Source organism: Salminus brasiliensis, chromosome 19 (assembly GCF_030463535.1).
Source record: "Salminus brasiliensis chromosome 19, fSalBra1.hap2, whole genome shotgun sequence".
Taxonomy (NCBI): domain Eukaryota; kingdom Metazoa; phylum Chordata; class Actinopteri; order Characiformes; family Bryconidae; genus Salminus; species Salminus brasiliensis.
This window is the reverse complement of record NC_132896.1, coordinates 9,088,051-9,107,320: the sequence shown is the minus strand read 5'-3', so window position 1 is coordinate 9,107,320 and position 19,270 is coordinate 9,088,051. Positions and strand designations below refer to the sequence as shown.

General features: G+C 41.5%; 1 protein-coding gene across 4 annotated transcripts in view; it reads left to right on the top strand.

Moving 5' to 3' along the window:
• macrod1 (mono-ADP ribosylhydrolase 1) overlaps window positions 1-19,270 on the top strand; it is a 105,672-nt gene that overhangs the window by 61,651 nt on the left and 24,751 nt on the right. For all 4 annotated transcript variants that reach the window (XR_011977919.1, XM_072663968.1, XM_072663969.1 and 1 more), the window contains exon 5: window positions 14,765-14,881. Coding sequence is in view for 3 of the 4 variants with exons in the window: in XM_072663968.1 (XP_072520069.1) it covers window positions 14,765-14,881 (117 nt within the window). In the remaining variant the exon portion in view is untranslated. The remainder of the gene's footprint in view (window positions 1-14,764; window positions 14,882-19,270) is intronic.

Sequence of the window (19,270 nt, the reverse complement as noted above, 5' to 3'; positions counted from 1 at the left end):
GCTCCCAGCTTCACCCCACCTGCTGTTTTGCCTGTTAATGGTGTGGGTCTTGGTAGTCTTTTGCATTGGCTGAGTTTCACACCCATATGGGAGGTTTTGGATGATGCTTTCCTAAAGTTTCATTTGATTGCTTTTGTTACTGCTCCATTCTCTGTGAGACAACACCACTGCTATTGAGTGGAAGTAGATGCTTTTACAGTGTCTGGTGCTTATATAGAAGTTTTTTGTCGGGTGCGACTTCAATGGATGCAGTGGAAAAGGTCTCACTGACTTCAGCTTCCTTACCTCAAAGCTTGTAGAAGAATCACATTGGCATGTTTTGGCACCAGCCTTGGCTCATGCGGAACTGTGTGTATGTCTTCTTTTTCTCCCTCCACTCTTTGATAACTCAGATTGGAATTTGCAACTCAACTCAGTTTATTGATTTCTTTTCCTTTTCTTTCAAAGCTTCTGACTCATCCTTCTTTAGAAGATGACTGATGGTATTTCTTATGACTAGCTCAAGCTGTGATGGTCTTAAAAAAAAGAGAAGAGTTGCTGTGCAGACCAGGATAACTACAGTGAGTGATGTATAGCAACCTAACCATTAGTCCCAGGTTAAGCTGAAGAAAACTTTGGTGTCCCATCAAATTCCACTGTGGATTTCAGTAAGGAAAAACTTAACAGTTAGCAGACAAAAACATGCATAAAAAAAGATTTTAATGCTCCATACTCTGATGTAATCTTGCATCAGCCAATAGGAGACTGTCAGAGGTGGGGCTTTAGTTGGTGATGGCAAAGTTGAAGTTGCACCCATTGCTGACACATTGCAATGTGCAAATGTGTGCACACACACACACAGCTTGTCTAGTCGCTGTAATTAAGTACTGCCAATAGAATAGGACTCTCTGGTGTATTGTCTGGAATGATGGTGCAGTACTTCTGGGATGAGAATGGGAGGTTGGGGATAAGGTGGGTGTTGATTATCCAACATCTTGACCTTACCTGAGACCTTTGTTGCTGAATGCAATCAAATCCTTACAGCAGTGCTCTGAAATATATCAGAAAGCCTTCCCTGGACAGTAGAGACTGTTACTCCAATAGAAGAAGAAGGTGTCCCAATACTTTTTTTTTTCATTTTTTTTTTAAAGATGTATCATTTTCCTAGACAGTAAACCACTTATGCATTTACATACTACTTGGCAGTTGCCAAGCTTCTATGTAGAACAATTTCTTGTACTCCAGAACCCTTAAAGAACCCTTTTCTTAAGGCTAAAAGTAGTGGTAGTTTTTTTGTCTCCCTTCCAACTGATGTGGTAGACTCACCTAAATAAATCAGTTTTCCTGTCTCTTGTTAGTGAAGGTTATAGTGAGTACGAAAGCTCTTAGAAATCTGGCGGTCTGTTTTTCTGGCTGAGGTTATTTATCTCTCTTAGGTCTTGTTATTTAGCCCTGTAGGGACACTGCAGAGTTGATTGTGGTGTTAAGGCCGACACCATTGTGCCTCCCTCCTTTGGCTGGACCAATTCAAAGGTGTATTCAGCTCTGATTTCTACCAGTCAAGTCCAGCCACGTCTTTTGTGTGTTTGTTCCAGCCAGTGTTTGAATACCGAGCAACAACAATTGGTTGGGTCAATACTTCTCTTTTTTTTCCTGCCTCTCCAACTGCTGACCCCAGCTGTGTTGGGGTGATTAGCAGACCATTTCCAAGGCCATCTGTTGTGGCCTAGTCTCGTAATAAATAGTCGAGTGGCGCGGCCCCGATGAGCCGTCATAGTGCTGCTTGGTTCCAGAGACTTGCTTGTAAGTCTATAGCTACAGCTGCCAGCTTATCAACACCTGCTGCTGCTTCATCATCGTTCACTTAATGCAGCTGAAGTTGTGTGCTCTGGAAGTCGACCTTGATGATATTCCGGTATGCTTTTGGAAGGGAGTTTTGTACAGTGGACCCTTTGTGCTCTCCTCCAGGGTAGGACATAGCCAAGGCTAGCCATGGTGTTTCTGACCTCACTTGGCTTTGTGATGGTATTTTATGTATAACGAATCCCACAGGTTGTAAGAAAGTGCCTAAATTGGTTATTCAACCACTGCTTGGACTTCAGTTCTGGCAGCTTTCTTTGCTATGGATTTTGTCCACAGTTTCACATAATCAAAGCCTGCCATCTGGACGGATAAAACGCAAACACACAACCAAACAACTAAAAGCATTTCGTAAGTTAGTATCCAGCTCCGCATCCAGCTGTTGCTCTAAGCTTCTATACAGTTCCCTTTCATCTGGAAAATGAAAGCAAGCCCTTTCTTGACGATTCAGAGTAGATACGCTATATGGGCAAAAGTATTGGGACACCTGCTTATTTAGTGCTTCTACTGAAATCAAGGGTATTAAAACAAAGAGTTTGTCCTGCTTTTGTTGGAGGTATTGTCCAGGCAGGGCTTTCTACATTTGCAGCACTGCGGTGACAATTTGATTGCATTCAGTGACCGAAGCTTTTGTGAGGTCAGGATGTTTGATGACCACCACCGCTTCATCCCCAGCTCCCCAACTCATTCCAAAACTATTGGATGGAGCACAATCATTCCAGAGAGCACAGTTTCCACTGTTCCACAGCTCAGTGCTTGGGGGCTTTGTACTCCTCTAGCCCACGCCTGGCATTAGGCATGGTGCCAACAGGATCATGTTTATCTGCTCCGGAGAGTCCTGTTCTATTCTATTAGGAATGCTTCTCTACAGGGACTAGGCAAGCTGTGTGTCAGCAATGAGTGCAACTTAAAGTAGCTGAATGCATTCATTAGAAGGGGTGTCCACAAACATTTGAACATATAGTGTATGTACCCCCTTTGCGTGCATTACAGCAAGAGTGGTTAAACAAGTGAAGCGGTTTAATCGTTGCTCAAAAAAGATCCACCTCGAGCAAATGTCACACTGTGTTACTGTGCAGGACAAATGTACTTTCTGAGGTATAAGTAATTACTCAGAGATTTATTGACATCACTTGCTCCATTTGACATAAATTTGTACAGCGCTCCTGCATATCTCCTTTAATATTTGTGGACTGACTTCGAGAAATTTCAAAAAAGGATGTTAACAGCTTTTAGCCGCGGGGACCAAGAACTTGGAGGCCAATTATCTGAGCGCTGCTCTTTTGCTGGTAGCTGAAGGCCTGAAGTTCACCATGTCTCAAGAGCTTCACAATAACAACTAAACAGTTTTTTTTTCCTCTTGTCTTGAGCGGGGTGTGAGAGATTAACTGTGAATGCATTCACACAACGTGTCACCTCTGCCTTTGCCACCTATAGCACCGCTAACAAGACCTCCACAAAGCACCAGGAAGAGTGATCAATTCTATTTTGGGCTCATCATTATTCTTTTCTCTGTGTCATTAGTTCAGTCTTGGAGTTGATTTGAAATAATTGTATTATTTCTTAATTTACTTTCATTTTAATTTGAATGATTTATGCAAAAAAAAGGCAAAACAAATGTAAAAATGTAAAAAATAAGCTGTTTATTTGGTTAATGACTTAGAAGTCCAGTCTAAAAGGCCAAATAAGTTATGAATGAGACCTGATTAAATTTTTTTTAAATGACATGGGTCTCAAATATTTCTTTCTTTAAAAAATGTTTATAAAAATTTAATTCTAAGAGCTTCCCTTTTTTTCCCTTTTTTTTTTACTTAAAGTAATTTTATTATTAACAGTTAATTAAGACTAACTACTGAGATTGGTCATAGTAAATGTCCCCTGCCATAGCTACTGTCTCCACAGCATCATTTTAAAAAAGATGATCCAGATCTATTTACTTGTTTTGCATTCTCAAGTTCTAGTTTAAAGTGTGTGTGCGTGTGCGCGCGTGTGTCTCCATTTTAGCAGCTAAGTGTTTAAGCTATACTTTTTAAGCCAGTAAATGATAAAGGTGTACAATTGCTTCATTGCCCGTATTAAGAATAAGTGAAATTTCCTTTGTCGTTACAAACATGGTTCTTTAAAGACCTATCCACTGAAAGGTTCTTTAGAGAACCTGAAGTGGTCTCTATTATATTGCATCACTCCAAGGAACCCCTTTTGGCACCTTTATTTTTATAAATGAAGAGCCCATTTACACTTCATGCCTCATGGACTGAAAAACTAAGGAATTGTTTGAAAAATGTAGCTTCAGCCTCCTGTCCACATGGACCTGGTGTTTGAGGTCACTTACAATTGAGTTTTTAAAAAAAATACTCAAATATTGGATGCTCAGATATCCAAGATACAATACAATGGATTACAATGGACTGTTATCCCACAATGCATGTATGTGTGCAAAACACGTCGCCACTTCCTGTTAGTAAGAAAAACGTTAAATGTTAATTGCATTAATATTTTGAGTACTAACCTGCCATGCCTGCACTGTTAAGATTAGTGTGTAGCATTAGTATGTAGTAGACAATTGGGGTGCAGCCTAGGTCTATTTGTTTAATACGCAACTTGAGCAAACATATTTCTTTTTTGGTGTTCGTGTCCCCTGCTGGCCTGGAGCTGATAGTTTCAAATGTCTGGGTACATGTGGACAGGGCCTGAGTATAATTGCAACAAAGGCGCATTGAAGACCGACTCTGGTCTAGTCTTCTAAGAGTCTTCAAGCAGTCATCAGAGGTCCACTGGAGGTGCAGATGAGCCAAGAGTTAAGTGCTCCTGTTCCCTCAAGCTGCATGCGTAATTTTTACTTCTTCCAAACAGAACTATACAAGCTTGTTTACACCTTACGTTAACAGATATTTTACAACCACATTCCATCTAGATGTGTTTTAGCTGGATTCCATTTACACTTCTCTCTAAAACGTGCCCCAGTAGTTAGCAGATGAGATCGGATTTTACTTTCCCACATGAAAAACATAAGTACAGTGTTTAGATTTTACCTCTGCTGCACTGCAGTAAGTGGTTTTTCCCCAGGTTTCTCTGGCCCTCTCCGAATGTGGTTAGAGTGTTCTGATCACAGTCCGATCACAAATTGTCTTTGGTGTGTTTACACTTGGCCTTTTTTATGCGGTTCGGTGCAATCTGAACTTTATCGCCAAATGTCTGTTTTTGCAAGGTGTTAATTTGCCTATACCTGTTATGAGCTCTTTCCTTTCTAAAGCTGATCACAGATGACTAATCTGTAAATAAACAAGTTGAGTATTTTCACCTTTTCCAAACTGGGTCCACATTCTCCTTCTAGTTCTTTTAAAATGCAAAACAGCACAGAACACCGTGCACACGCCGCCTGACATCAGGGGATTGTAGATTGTAATGCGGAAAATGCAGCACTGATGCAAATCGGATTTCTGTCTGTCTAACAGTGATGTGTTTATGTGGTCAGGTGCAAATGGAATTGGATAAATCTTATCTGGACATTAGCCAGGTATGAGGCACATAAACTGACAAGTGTAAATAGGTTCATAGGTTTGGCAGGAGGTCTCTGAATACGGGTGTTATAGGGGTGTGGCTTTAATTTATACTGATCCTAATTCATCACTATTTAGATCTAATCAGTTATTTTTCTAAAGCCCAGTTCACACCAGAAGCAGCATGCCATTGTTAGCTAGCTAGCTGTTGGGTTTATCATTTCAGATCTCAGAATAGCTTATTGTGAAGTATAAATACATAATTCTTGCTTTCGGCTGTTTATTGGCCTAGATAATATATGCAGCATTTTTGCTAAATGTACTATCCTGCAAAAACTTGGGATGTCCCGATTCAATCCAGTGGATCGAGATCAGGGCTGATCCAGGCATATTTCAAATGGATTGGGTATCGTCTATTTTTATGAAGTTTTTCTTATTTTTGCCCATTTTCTCCCCAATTTGGATCAACCAATTACCCAACCCATATATATTCTCCCCCATCACGTGCAATGCTCCCGACAATGGGAGGATGAAGGCCGACACACGCCTCCTCCAACGTGCTCAGCCAGCCAGCGCTTCTTTTTCTGAACTGCTGCTGATGTAATGTCACCGGGCTACCAACACGCTCGCATTGCACGGGAGTGCTGTGAGATGAAAGTGTCATCTACCCACATAGAGAGAGCAAGGATAATTGTGCTCTCTCTGTGTCCCAGCTGCGAACTAGCGATCCTCCAATGGTGCTCCATCCAATACTTTTGGGAGGAGATGGGGTGGTGATCATCCAACATCCTGACCTCACAAACACTGTTGTCGCTGAATGCAAACAAATCCACACAGCAATGCTCCCCCGAAATCTAGTACAAAGTCTTCCCTGGACAGTGGAGACAGTTATTAATTCCCTATTAGTATTAATTAAAGAAACTCTACCTTTAAAACATATATATATATATGTGTGTAAAGGACCTCATTTCTGATTGGGTCCTGTACTGTAGCTCATTCAGGCTGACTTCAGAGTGAATGGGTGGAGCTAAACCGTTGCAGGCTGAATAAGCAGTAAGCTGAATAGTAGTCAGTGGGCTGGATTTCATTGCATCACAGAAACGATGGATTTAAATAAGTTGTGTGTTTCCATTCAGGTCTGCTGAGTACATTTTAAAGGGACTGAACGTAGGTGCAGACTAAAAGCTCGCATGAGTCCTTGAGCTGGGAAGTCTTTTTTTTTCACCACAGTAGTTAGATGACCTTTGAAGGTTGCTTATGGTTGTGTGTGAGTGAGAGAGAGCAGGAGAGGGAGTGTGTGTGAGTTCAATCTGCATGAATTTTATGTAGTTTATGGAAGTGGAGGGCTCTGCAAATAAACCGTAATTTCCAAGTGTGTTGACTCAGTACTTTGTGTGTATGTGTGTGTGTCGGTGTTAAGTGCCTGACTGTACGTTAATCAATACCAGTGATAAATCTACACCTCAGATTCCTACTGATCAGAAGTAGCGCACACACACGCACACACACACACACAAATGCAGACCTGTGTTTAGCTCAGTTCTGACCCTTACAGCTCTTACACAGAGTCTCAAATACAAAGCAAAGCTATGAAGGCAAATGGAAATGATTTAGTCGTGACCTTTGCCTTTTCAGCTTTGTCCGTTCCTGCGTCCACATCATCTTCTCTCTATCCCTCCTATTCTCTTCCCTCTCTTCTGGGGATGTCCTCATCAGGTTATTTTACCCCCCAATCCATTCAGAGTCTTTCACTGCTGAGTATCAGGCAATTCCGATCTGATCTTTGTGTTTAAATAAGATGATCTGCTGATTAATAATAAGATCAAAAACAAAGAAAGGTGAGTAAAAACAGGCCTTTCAGTGATAGTTTTATAAAGGTTCAGGTATTATGGTCTGTTTTCATGTTCCACTGTAAAATAGCTCCACACTGCAGACTCTAAACTCTTTTATTTACCTTCTGAGAACGCTCCTCAGTGCTGCCGGCTGGGCAGTTAAGTCCGTGAATTGCACCCCGAGGACACCAGATGGCTTTCTGAACACCGTGGTTAAAACAAAGACTCGAATTAAGATTGAGATTAAGAAGCGTTTTTGGTGATGGTTGGATGTCCTTCAGATTTCACATGCCCACATGGAAAGCCAGCTGCAAACATCCCAAGACACATTGTGATCGGATTATGATCGGATGACTGGAATCACATTCGGAGGTGGTCAGAGACTGATTTCGTCAACATTTATTATGGAATCTCTCACATTAATATATATATATATATATATATATATATATATATATATATATTGACAGATGTGTTTCCACTTGCCTGACGGAATCTGATCACAGGAAACACGTCGGTCAAAAAAAAATAATTAAATGTTAATGTGAGAAATTTCGTATTAAATGTTGATGTAATATGAGTAATAATTACTGTGAACCTTGGCTTCTCTCTCCCTCTTCCTGTTTGTGCATGTGCATGTTCGTGCTTACTCATAGATGAGAGCAGTATTACAGAGTTTGTTCACTTACGGTTTAAATAGTCTGCATTTTCTGATGGAGACGTTACGAGAATGCTGTTTCACCGCGTTGTAGAATCCCCACCGTTCCTCTAAACAGTTCTCCTGGCGCAGGACAATTTTGATGAAGTCGTTGTTTACAGGAAGTTAAACAGAAATGAAGTACATGTTGCTGTTCTGGATAGGATCGGGACATGCCTGCTCTCTTCCAAACAGGGGTGGTGGGGAAGGGCACAATTGTACAATTGTAAGAGCCTTAACCGACACTGAGTACAAGTGGAGCATCATGGGGTTGGTCTAGCATAGCAGCTAACAACACTGCCTATTCCATGGCAGACTAGGGTTTGTTTCTTCAGCCAGTGAAGCACACCACTACATTCTCTTACTCGTGTAACGTCATTCGAATGTAAGTCACTCTGGAGGAGAGCGCCAAATGCCTTAAGTGGAATTGTAAAAGAAAATCATGTCTCAGCTTCCAAAAATAAAGGACAGAAATAGACGAGAGACAGGACAGACGCAAGAAAGAATGTGTCTCGTTTTTTCACGTAGAAAAGTGGCTGAGGTTTGTGAGTGGTGGAAATGAACCTGTTAGCTTAGTTCATAGTGCAGCAAGCTGCTTTTGTTCCTCTGACTCTGACAGCTACTGAATATCTTCACAGAAAAATCTGACTGTTCACATTTCACTCCTCTTTTAGCCGACATTTAGTCAATCCACGCAAACTTTTAGCAAGCTATTCATCCTGAATCATTAGTTCCTGCCTGGTGCCTGGCCCCGCAGATAAAGCTTCAGGCTCCGATCCCGATCCCCAATACAACTACCAGTGAACCAGCCCTACACAAGAGCGGCCTGCTCAGCCAACTGAAGGAAAAGGTGAGCAGCACTGTGTTGCAGGACATGTCAGTTGGCATAATTGCATGGGTTTGTGGGGAAAGATGGCCTTTAGCACATTTTTTTGAGACTATCAGTCTTGCATCTAATACTGAACTCCACTGTGTGCAGAATGTTATACACAGTCTTTTAAGAAAGTTATAACCACCCCTGCTTTGGAATCATATCAGCATGTCATCTCCACTTACCATGTAGGAGCACTTTGTAGTTCTGTCATTACAGACTAGTCCCTCTGGTTCTCTGCATACTTTATTAGCCTCCTTTCACCCTGTTTTTCAGTGGTCAGGACCTCCACAGAGCAGGTGTTATTTGGGGCGGTGGGTCACTCTCAGCACTGCAGTGGCACTGCCCACCAGACCCAGCCGTGCACAGCTAATGTTTGAGTACTGCATCTACCATCAGAAAGGGAGTTTGTACCAGTAGGAAAGACAAAGGCTAGGGCTGTGTTCAAAACTCCCGCTGTGTGTGTAAAACTAATTCAGCACTACATTTTGGCGGAACCCCAAAGTACTGGACTACATGGTGAATAGGGGACAGTTTAGGACACAGCTAAGGACTGGAACTATGTGCTTTGAACAGATGAATCTAGAGTCTCAGGAGTCTTCCACTCAAAACAGTAACAGTACAATACCATTCATTCTCTCCCGGACTACAACGACACGTCTGCCTTCCCTCCTTTTAGTCGTCTGTGTGCAGACACATAGCTTCCTCTCGTGCCCTGACACTCCCACACTCGCCACTTTTTCCTCCCTCCCTCTCTCTCTCTTTCTCATGCTCACACCTTTCTTTCTTCTATATCACTCACAAACACACACACACACACACACACACACACACACACACACACACACACAAACCCTCCCCACCTCTTTGTAGTCTCCACTCCTGAGGTTTGTTAAGGCCTGCTGAACCTGGGTGATAATTAGGCAGGGACAAACGATACAGCAGGGAAGGACACAGCCTCTCAACGTTAAGGCGAGAGCGGGGGGGGGGGGGGGTCAAAATCTCCTCAAGTGTTGGGTCTCTACACATGTGAAAGGGAGAGAGAGAGAGAGAGAGGCCCATCAGCAAATAAACACTGTTGTACTTTCAAGGGAGGCCAGATCATAACGCTGGGGCTAGCTGAACCCCATACCTGTCCACAGGTGGCATATTTACTGTTTACACAGTATACAAAAGCAGCGAACAGGTCTACACTAAAAAACAAATAAATCATACATACAACTACAGCAGAAATGTCACGTTCAAGTGCCTGCAGATTTCAAACAACACTGACTAGATGTAGTCTGATAGTCACTGGATTAATTACTCCACTCAAAAGAGAATTACACCCATTAAGAAATCCTAAGGGTGTAATGTGTAAATGGTATAAACAGTCACCCAAAGTGGTTTGGTGAGAAATGCTCAGGATTCCTTACAGTGGTGGGGAAGGGGACCAGACATCTAAAGCCTCTAAAAACTATTACATAGAATTGTTGTTGTGAATTCGCTGCCTGAAGCCTGACATTGTTTTCCGGCCTAAAACATTAATGTAAACATGTTCATGGTGGATACTGGGCGATGTAAGCAAAACAGTCCTCAAAGAAACTGTTGTGTTGCAGATTTACCACATTTTACCATCAGCAACATTGCATTTAAACCTCAGAAGACATGTGGGTTCACTTGTGGTTTTGTATCATTCATAAAATAGCTATAGTTGTGTTGTAGACATTGCGAAGTAGGGTTCCCATCACGACCACTGTAAAGAAATCAGAGATACCAAACCACTCTCAAAGTCTTTGTTTTTACTGAATTAATTGGTTGAAATAACTTTTAACATTAGGGGTTACCATGATCCACAAGAATGTGTGAATGGCTGAGGCTTCAATTGGGGGCTCTTTTTACCATCTTAACTATAGACAAAATATAATGAGCAATCAATACTAATTAATGATGGCCAAAACTGACCTTATATAGAATTCAAATGTTTTATATTTATTTGCCAAGTGTTGCAACGCAGAAATCCAGGTCATTCCAAAGGGTTCACCAATTTTTATTATTCCTTTCGCATTCTTCCATATTCTCTGAAGCTATTCTCTTATGTCTTATGGCCATATTGACTAACAGAACAGTGAACTGAAGTGATGCATCTAAACATCTAATAAATGTATTTATTTATTTATTATTATTATGATTTTTTTTGGTAGAAAAATGCCTGTGGATTTTATAACACTACTCAGCAGTTAGTATATGATGCATTTGAAATATATATAAATGTGTGTATACACAGTGTATGTTTTTATTTTTAATATTGCAGTAACTATATAAAGTGAAATGATGTTGAATAATCTATTTTGTGCTTTAGATGAATATCTGATCAAATTACTTACTTTCCAAGCCATTAAAATGTTACTCATGGCCAACGTGTGCTCACTTTCTTTGGTTCTATGGTTAACATATAAACAAATGTTTAAAATGTTAAAAATAAATTAGTATATGATTTGTATTTTTAATGAATTGATCACTTTATCCTTTTACTGGAGTAGAAAAGTCTGGGTTGGGGACAAAGCCAAAGTAGCAAAATATTGATGTTTAAAACATGAGAAAATGTGCTATACATTTTGTATTGAAGTATTGCTAACATGAATTTGTGTGCATACTAATTGCCTTTATACTCTCTAGTCCATTACTGCTATTGTATGTAAAATTGTGTTCTTTGAACCAAAATCAGAGCTGAGGACATGGAGAGACAGAGAGAGAGAGCAAGAGAGATAATATGGAGGCGTGCAGACACTAAGGGTCATGTTGTGACTGTGGCGAATTTCAGACATGAATTAGAGCACCATTGTTTCTTTTCCATACCCACATTTATGGTATTATTCTCTAGCTGAAAGCTGAAGCAGGAAGACAGAGAGAGAGATGGAGAAAGAGTGAGTGAGCAAGCGAGAGACCCACGTAATAACTGAATAGGTAGTAATTTAGCGATGCTGTGTGGATCACGGTCAGAAAGCTCTGCGGTTGGTCTGATCCGTGAGCAGGATGAGCAATAGCTAGTGCCGCTGAGGTGCAGCACAGCCACCATGTACCGAAGCCTCTTACTTTGCGTGTTCCACCTTCAGTGAGTGTTTACGTGCATTTATATGAGGTCATGCTGTTAATAAAGTACTCCAGCATTTATCAACCTTATCTCTCTCTCTTATGTCTGGAGTTTACACCAATCAGCCATAACATTAAAACCAGTGAATTAAATAACATTTGATTATGGTATTATAATGGCATCTGACACTGGGTGGGATATACATATCGGCAAGTAAACGGTCAGGTCTTGATGTAGGAAACAGAAAAAATGAGCATAAGAAACTGATGATTAGACATCAGGGTAAGGGCTTATCCAAAAGGTTCCGGTATGCAGGGGTTAGCACCTACCAAAAGTGCTCAAAGGAAGGACAACCAGTAAACTAGTGCAGGGTTATGGGTGCCCAAGGCGCATGGAAAGCAATGGCTAAGGGAACCACATGGAGCCATTTCAGAGTTTCTGTGAGAGACACCAGACAAGCAGTTTAACATAACCACTACGGTAGAGAATGGAGAGCAGATACAGTACTGAAGAACCTCACTACAGATACTGTGATCTCCTGTTGATATGCAGAATACAACAAAACAGCAGGAACCAAAACAACAGTCCCTGCAAGGACAACAATGTAATGTGTTGCCACAGGTTTTGATGGTATAGAAGAGTCACAAAAAGTGCAGTACAGCCAAAAATAAGAGTGGATTTCCTTCAGCGAGTAAGCACACACTGTTCTGAAGGACGTTGGGTTTCATCGGCACATTCTGTAGCCTACATGCTACAACAGTTTTAGTAAATGTATTTTATGTAAACTATTGTTGATTGTCAGTTTAGTGAAAGCAAATTTGATCAGTATTAAATTAGTAGGCGTTTGTACTACGCTTTATTTAATCCATGAGTTTAAGAGCATAAATAAAATGGCAAATTATTTAAGCAGCATTATGTAGCATTTTTACGTTAACAGCAATAAAATCATGTTGATTCTCCACTAACTTCTGATAGGGAGAGTAGCACCACTTTTGTTGCCACACCAGAAACTGCTCTATGTAACTTTGGAGATGCGGCCAGGAGAGTGTTTGTGAGAACTGCTTAATGCTGCGTAACTGGAGTCATATTTGTGTAAAATTCTGTAATATTGAAGACTGTGCTGTGTTTGTCAGCTTGTAAAATGCTTGGTAACAAGAGTATCTTTTAGTGGTGTCTCAAAGCACAAATTCAACTTTCTAGACTGTAGGGGGAGCCTAGGAGCAGGAAATTCCAATTATTGCATACTGCTGCTTTAAAAAAAAAAATTCTGTTATGTCGATCACTGCAGCAGGCACATGCTGAAGTCGACAGCTGTTCTTTTAGGAAGTACAAAGAAAAGCTTGTAAATTATTGCCCATAGTTTATTCATGGTATGCTGCTAAAGGCAGCAGGATACTGCTTTTTCTTTCCTGATATTGAAGTTTTAAAATGATTTTTTTTTTTTTTTTTTTTTTTTTTTTTTTTTTTACTGTACCAAGAACTTCACTTAAGATGACAATCTGAAAGTAGACTACCCTGCTCAAACTGCTCAAACGTTCGACTACCCTCCCGGAAGAAATGCACAGCTTCTATTACAGCACTACATTAGAATACATTTCTTACAGGATCAGATTTTTCTCTGATATCCGAATCATCATTTCCTGTTGCCATACCAGCCAGTACCAACATGCCATACAGCAAATAAGGTTCATCTGAACTCGTTGAAAACTGTTGTGCGTCTCCCTTCCTGCCCAACATTCCATGTGCTGTCGTCTTTGTTTATTGATTGTTGGACGGCATATGCGGTGTTTATGCGTGTGGGTGGGATTCACCCCATATGTGTATGTCCTTGGCTTTGTAGGTTGTGGTGGGAAACACTGTGTGGCCAGTTTGGCAAACATGTAAGGGAGGGGAACAGAGTGCATGTTTCAGTGTCGAGGGATTTGTGACATGGGCAAGCAGATGTGCCTGATCCAATCAAATGTCTCCACTAATGGCTGCCATGGTGACCAGCTCGGCCAATGACAGAAGCGCTTTCATCAGCACCAGTCAGTAGTTCTTCATCCAAGGCAATTTGAGACCGGACAAGAAACTGAGACTAGCTGTTAATGACTGACTTATTTATGTACGCTCATGAGTGTGTGGGTGTGTGTCTTTGTTAAGGGGAGAAAAAAAACATGGTGTAAGAACATGGGTTAGATTTTTTTTTTCCATGTTAGAAAGACCCCAGTTGGGTAAGTGCAGAGCCAATTAACACCTGCTAACAAGAAGTCTGCATTTAATGTGCCTGTGTGTGTGTGTGTGTGCGCGTGCATGTGTGTATTTGTGTTACAATTACACGGGAAGCGAGTCTATTCCCCCTGGCCATCTTTCCTCACCACTTTCACGTCATCTTTATTTCTCTACTCTTTCCTTTGCTCTCATCCTCCTCTGTTCTGATAAAGCACTCACTCAATTTATGTGCTGAGCGAGAGAGAGAGAGCCCCCCTCTCTCTCTCTCTCTCTCTCTCTCTCTCTCTCTCTCTCACGTTCTCTCTCTTTTTCCATCACCCCTACTTCTCTCTTCTGCTCTATTCCTGTGTTTCCCCCCTCTTTATCTCTTCCTCTCTCTCTCGTTATCACCCCGTGTCTTTCTCTTATAGATGCAGAGCATACTGCTCTTTAAGTGTCGGGGTGCTGAAGGCCCTCAAGCGCTCCAACAAAACACTGCTATCAGTTCTTCTGAGAGAAAGCAGACGTTTCCATACAGCGTCCCGGAGCGTGCAGGAGAACAGAGGCTGCCTGGAACGCCCCAGGAGCAGGCGCCGTTTTTACTTTTAGAGCACTTTATGCGATGATACGACTACTGATGTCTGAGCTGTTGTGGAATTGCGTTTGTACCCCATAAGCCAGATGTCTCACCAGCTTCAGCCCTCTGCTCATTTTCTGCTGATTTGTTGACTTTTCCTCACTAATGCTCTGATTTCCCCACAGTGGACGGAGCCATTCACAGCGGCGCTGGTCCTCTCCTGAGGAAGGAATGTGCCACTCTGGGAGGGTGTGAAACGGGAGAGGCCAAAATAACCGGAGCCTACGGCCTGCCAGCCAAATGTGAGTGACTTTTCTGCGCACATGTACAGTAGATACAGGGTGTATAGAGTGTAAGGTTCACCTCTTTGAAGCATGTATTGCATGTTCCCAAGAACAACTACTGAATACAAATCCCACACTTAACTCCAGACTGTTTATCTCCTCAATTGTCCAATTACTTTTGAGTCTGTGGAAATGTAGAGATTATGTAAAAAAATAGCTGTAATTCCTAAACGATTAATGCAACTATTTTTGCTAAACCCCTTGAATTGCTAAACCCCTTGAATTAAAGCTCATATTTTAAGCTGCATTCGTATACAGTCAGGTCTATAAGTATTTGGACACGGACACTGACAGTTTTTGTCAGTTTGTCTCTGTACACCACCACAGTGGATTTGAAATAAAGCAATCAGCAAACTACTGTCAAATGTGGTGGAGGCATGGGTATGTACAGCTGCCAGTAGCACTGGGCCACTGGGTGTCTATTGATAATGTGACTGCTGTCAGTGCTGCAAAACTGATGGGTGGATGAGAGGGTGGAAATTGTGAAAGTAAGAGCTTCTCAAGGCAAAGAAATGGAATGTTCTTAAATGGCAGAGTCATTCACCTGACCTTAACCCATCTAAGCAGCGTTTCAGTTACTGAAGACACAACTGAAGGCAGAAGACTAGCAATTGAATGCAGCTGCAGTTGAATGAGATGAGTGTGTGTGTGTGTGTGTGTGTGTGTGTGTGTGTGTGTATATATATATATATATATATATATATATATATATATATATATATATATATATATATATATATACACCAATTACCAACTTTTGAGTGAAAGTAAGGGCATTATGTACACTTTTCTTTTTATGCTTTGGTTTCAGCAAAACCTACACTGTATTTCATGTACATGTGGAGAGAAACAAAATAATTTAAAATGGTTTCCACTGTTTTATTAAAAAGCACTCTATTATTTATAGTTAGGGCTGAATGATTAATCTGTTTTATATTAAAATGTCAGTTGGAAAGCATACAACTGGCAAGTGCTGTAATTTTAACCACAGTCATATGTAAAAGGTTTTATAACTGTTATTTTCTTTTTTAAAATGCACAAATTAAATACAGAGTTACTGTTTAATTAATACTTTTTAGATTTTGCTTATGGTAGTTTTTATTATAATTATAATTTTATTGTAGATAATTTGTTAACTTTTTTCACATTAACAGAGCTTTCATTTGAACTGGGCTTTTCAAACGTATGCATTAAACACAGAAGACAAAACATTTGACCACTCCCAGACGAGGCGAATAACATTTATTTATCTTGTAGCGTTTGCACATATCAAGGTCTGGGTCATAACGCTAGAGCTCACAGAGAGGTCCCGGTCAGCAGTAATGGCCTCTGTTCTGATTGGCTGCTTTGTATTGTGTCTCATTTTTTAAAGCGTTCATGGGCTAAAGCTTAAAACTGAGAATAGCAGGGCTCTGAACGGCTCAGTGGTCTAATGTGCTACCACTATGGTCCAGGTGTTGAGAGTTCGGATCCCAAGCCATGCTGCTTTGCCATCCGTGGCTGGAGTCTGAGAGTTTCGTGAGCAGTGCTAGTGGTAGTTAAAATGGGTGAGTGAGTTGGCAATATCAAATTGAGGGGGACTCCTTTCTGAACACTTAGCCATTACATTTATTTCATTTGTGTTTCTTGTGTTCTGCCTCTACAGTCTCGCTCTCTCATTCTCCACTCAGTTCAGTTCCGATCAAGAGGTCTTAATAGATGTAGAGCTGTAAACTGTAGGTGTCCATTACAGATTGTTCTTGAAGGTTATTTGTTTTGAAATTATGGAATAGCACAGAAAACTGTAATGGTTGAAGGAAAGAGCATGAAGACAAAAGCTCCTGGTGTACAATAATTGAAAGCACAGTATGCATCGTCTTTGTAAAAACGTCTATCCATCCTCTGCTTGTGTGTTTAAGTGAGTGCAGGTGGGTCCGTAGTTGTGCCTCATGTTGTGGTAATCATGCATATTGCCCCGACAAAGCTCCACTTTCCAGCCTGTTTCTCTCTCTCCCTCTCCCTCTCTCGGTTTCTTGCTCCCCCCTCTCTCCCAGAGTGTGTTCAGTAATTATGTAGTCAGACAGTGTTTACAGAAGCAAGCACACTTTAATTTATTCGCACACTTAGCAGTAATTTCCCTGCCTAATTTATGACCTTACCCCCCCCCCCCTTACCTAGCTGTATAGAGAGAGAGAGAGAGAGAGAGAGGGAGAGAGCATACTCTGCTCTGTATCCCACTACATAACCCCCCCTCCCCCCAACCACACACACAGAGTTTCTTGGAAATGTCCTTCATGAGTTTCTTGATCTTCATGAGTGATTGTGCTTTTATTCTTGTCCCCTTTCCTCTCTCTCTCTCTCTCTCTCTCTCTCTCTCTCTCTCTCTCTCTCTCTCTCTCTCTCTCTCTCTCTCTCCTATTCTCTCACTCACTATCTTCTCACACTCTCTCTCTCCCCCCTCATGCACTGTCTCTCTCTCTCTCTCTCGCTCTCTTCTCACACTCTCTCTCTCCCCCCTCATGCACTGTCTCTCTCTCTCGCTCTCTCTCTCTCTCGCTCTCTTTCTCCGTCTCTTTCGCTCTCCTTCTCTCTCCTATTCTTTCTCACTCACTATCTTCTCACACTCCCCCCCCCATACACTGTCTCTCCCTCTCTCTTTCCCTTTTTTCTCTCTATCACTCTCTCATTGTCACCCCTCTCTCTCTCTCTCTCTCTCTCTCTCTCTCTCTCTCTCTCTCTCTCTCACTCCTTCTTTCTCACACTGTCTCCTCTCGCTCTCTTGCTCTTCCCTTCTGTCTTTTCCTTCACGTGTCACGCTCTCTCCTTGGTCTCTCTCCTTCTCTCTCTCGATCTCACTCCATCTGTCTTTCGCTCTCATTTGCGCTTTCTCTCTCACTCTCTCTCTCTCTCTCGTTCATGCTGTCTCTCAGGGGATAGAGCAGTAAATATTGTATTAGCAGTAATTGTAGGAGTGTGTTATCAGTGTGTGATTAGTGTTTTGTGCATTGCAGTGTGTCAAACATCTTCCGCTGTTTGAACAGAGCTAGTCTGAGGGGGAAGAGCGAGGGAGGGCTCACATCAGAGGACCAGGCTTAGTGCAGTTTCCGCAGGAGCAGGTAGACTTTAAAACCTTGGTCAGGAAGTGCTGAAGCAGCACCATGGTCACCCCATAACTACCTTTACTGACTCAGGCTTTTTACTATGTGGAAATATACTCCTCAGCCTGTATGGCTACACTGTAGGGGTGTAAATCTCTGACCTTGCAAATTCTGCAGTTCCAGTTCTTTAGGAAGCTATTTAGTGCATCTCAAAATTCTGTATAATCATATTTTATATAATATTTATTTAATAACAAAAAAAATCATACAAAAACATACAGTTGTTGTGCATTATTAGAACATACACAATAAAAAAAACTATATACTGGGGTTTGTTCACATTTGAGAATTTTATTTACCCCAAAAATGAGTGCACCCTTTTAAAAATAACTGTTTAGAGTACCATTCACTCCCAAGTCCATATATGTCTAAACGTTAGTCTGATCGTTAGTAGATCAGAGTTTGATTCCTGATGATGCCACAGCCATCCGTGCCCTTGCAGCCAAGAACGCATAACTGGCCTGGCTTTCTCTGGGTGGGCATCATTCAGCACAATGCTAGCCATCAGAACAGAATTGACAGGTACTTGAGCTGTTCAATGGCTCTGCATTAGAAGCAGTTCAAAGATTTTTGAGGAAGATGATTTTTGAGGAAGGTTTAAAAAAAAAAGTGGTTTAGGTGGAAGTTAGATAAGGCTACTATTCAAAGCTGGACGTGATGATGTAGTGACTGTGGAAAAAAAGTCTGTTAAAGCTGTTCTTGTTGCACAAACTGCAGACTTACAGCTATGTAACAAATGTAAACCTTAGCCTGAAGTCCCTAGGTTGAATGGGATTTTTTAACTAATGTCCTGCTCATGTAACCTCTCATCAGTTGCTGTGGGAGTTGAACAGATTGTTGAACAGATTTCCAGGTAAAGCATCAGTAGATCAGCTGTGCAGTGGTTAATGTGGAGATTAGCCAGTGTGTCTTTCCTGAAACCAGCAGGCATGAACAGGGGAGGCTAATGGGCAGGAAATCCAAATGCGTGAGTGGACCAGCTTGAGGATAAGTACCACAGGACTGGTCTGGAGTTTACTGGCAAAGCTTGGTGTGTTGTAGTATCTTTGTGTTTGCAGGGAAAGCCTCTGTTCTTTGGATTAAAGGCTGTCCTGCAAATTGCAGTGGGGTTTTAAGGGCCTTTGCAGGCTTGTACCATGCTGATGTGTGTGTGTGTGTGAGTGTGGGTGGCTGTTTGTTCTTTCTCTCGGCCCATGTGTCTGTCTCAGTG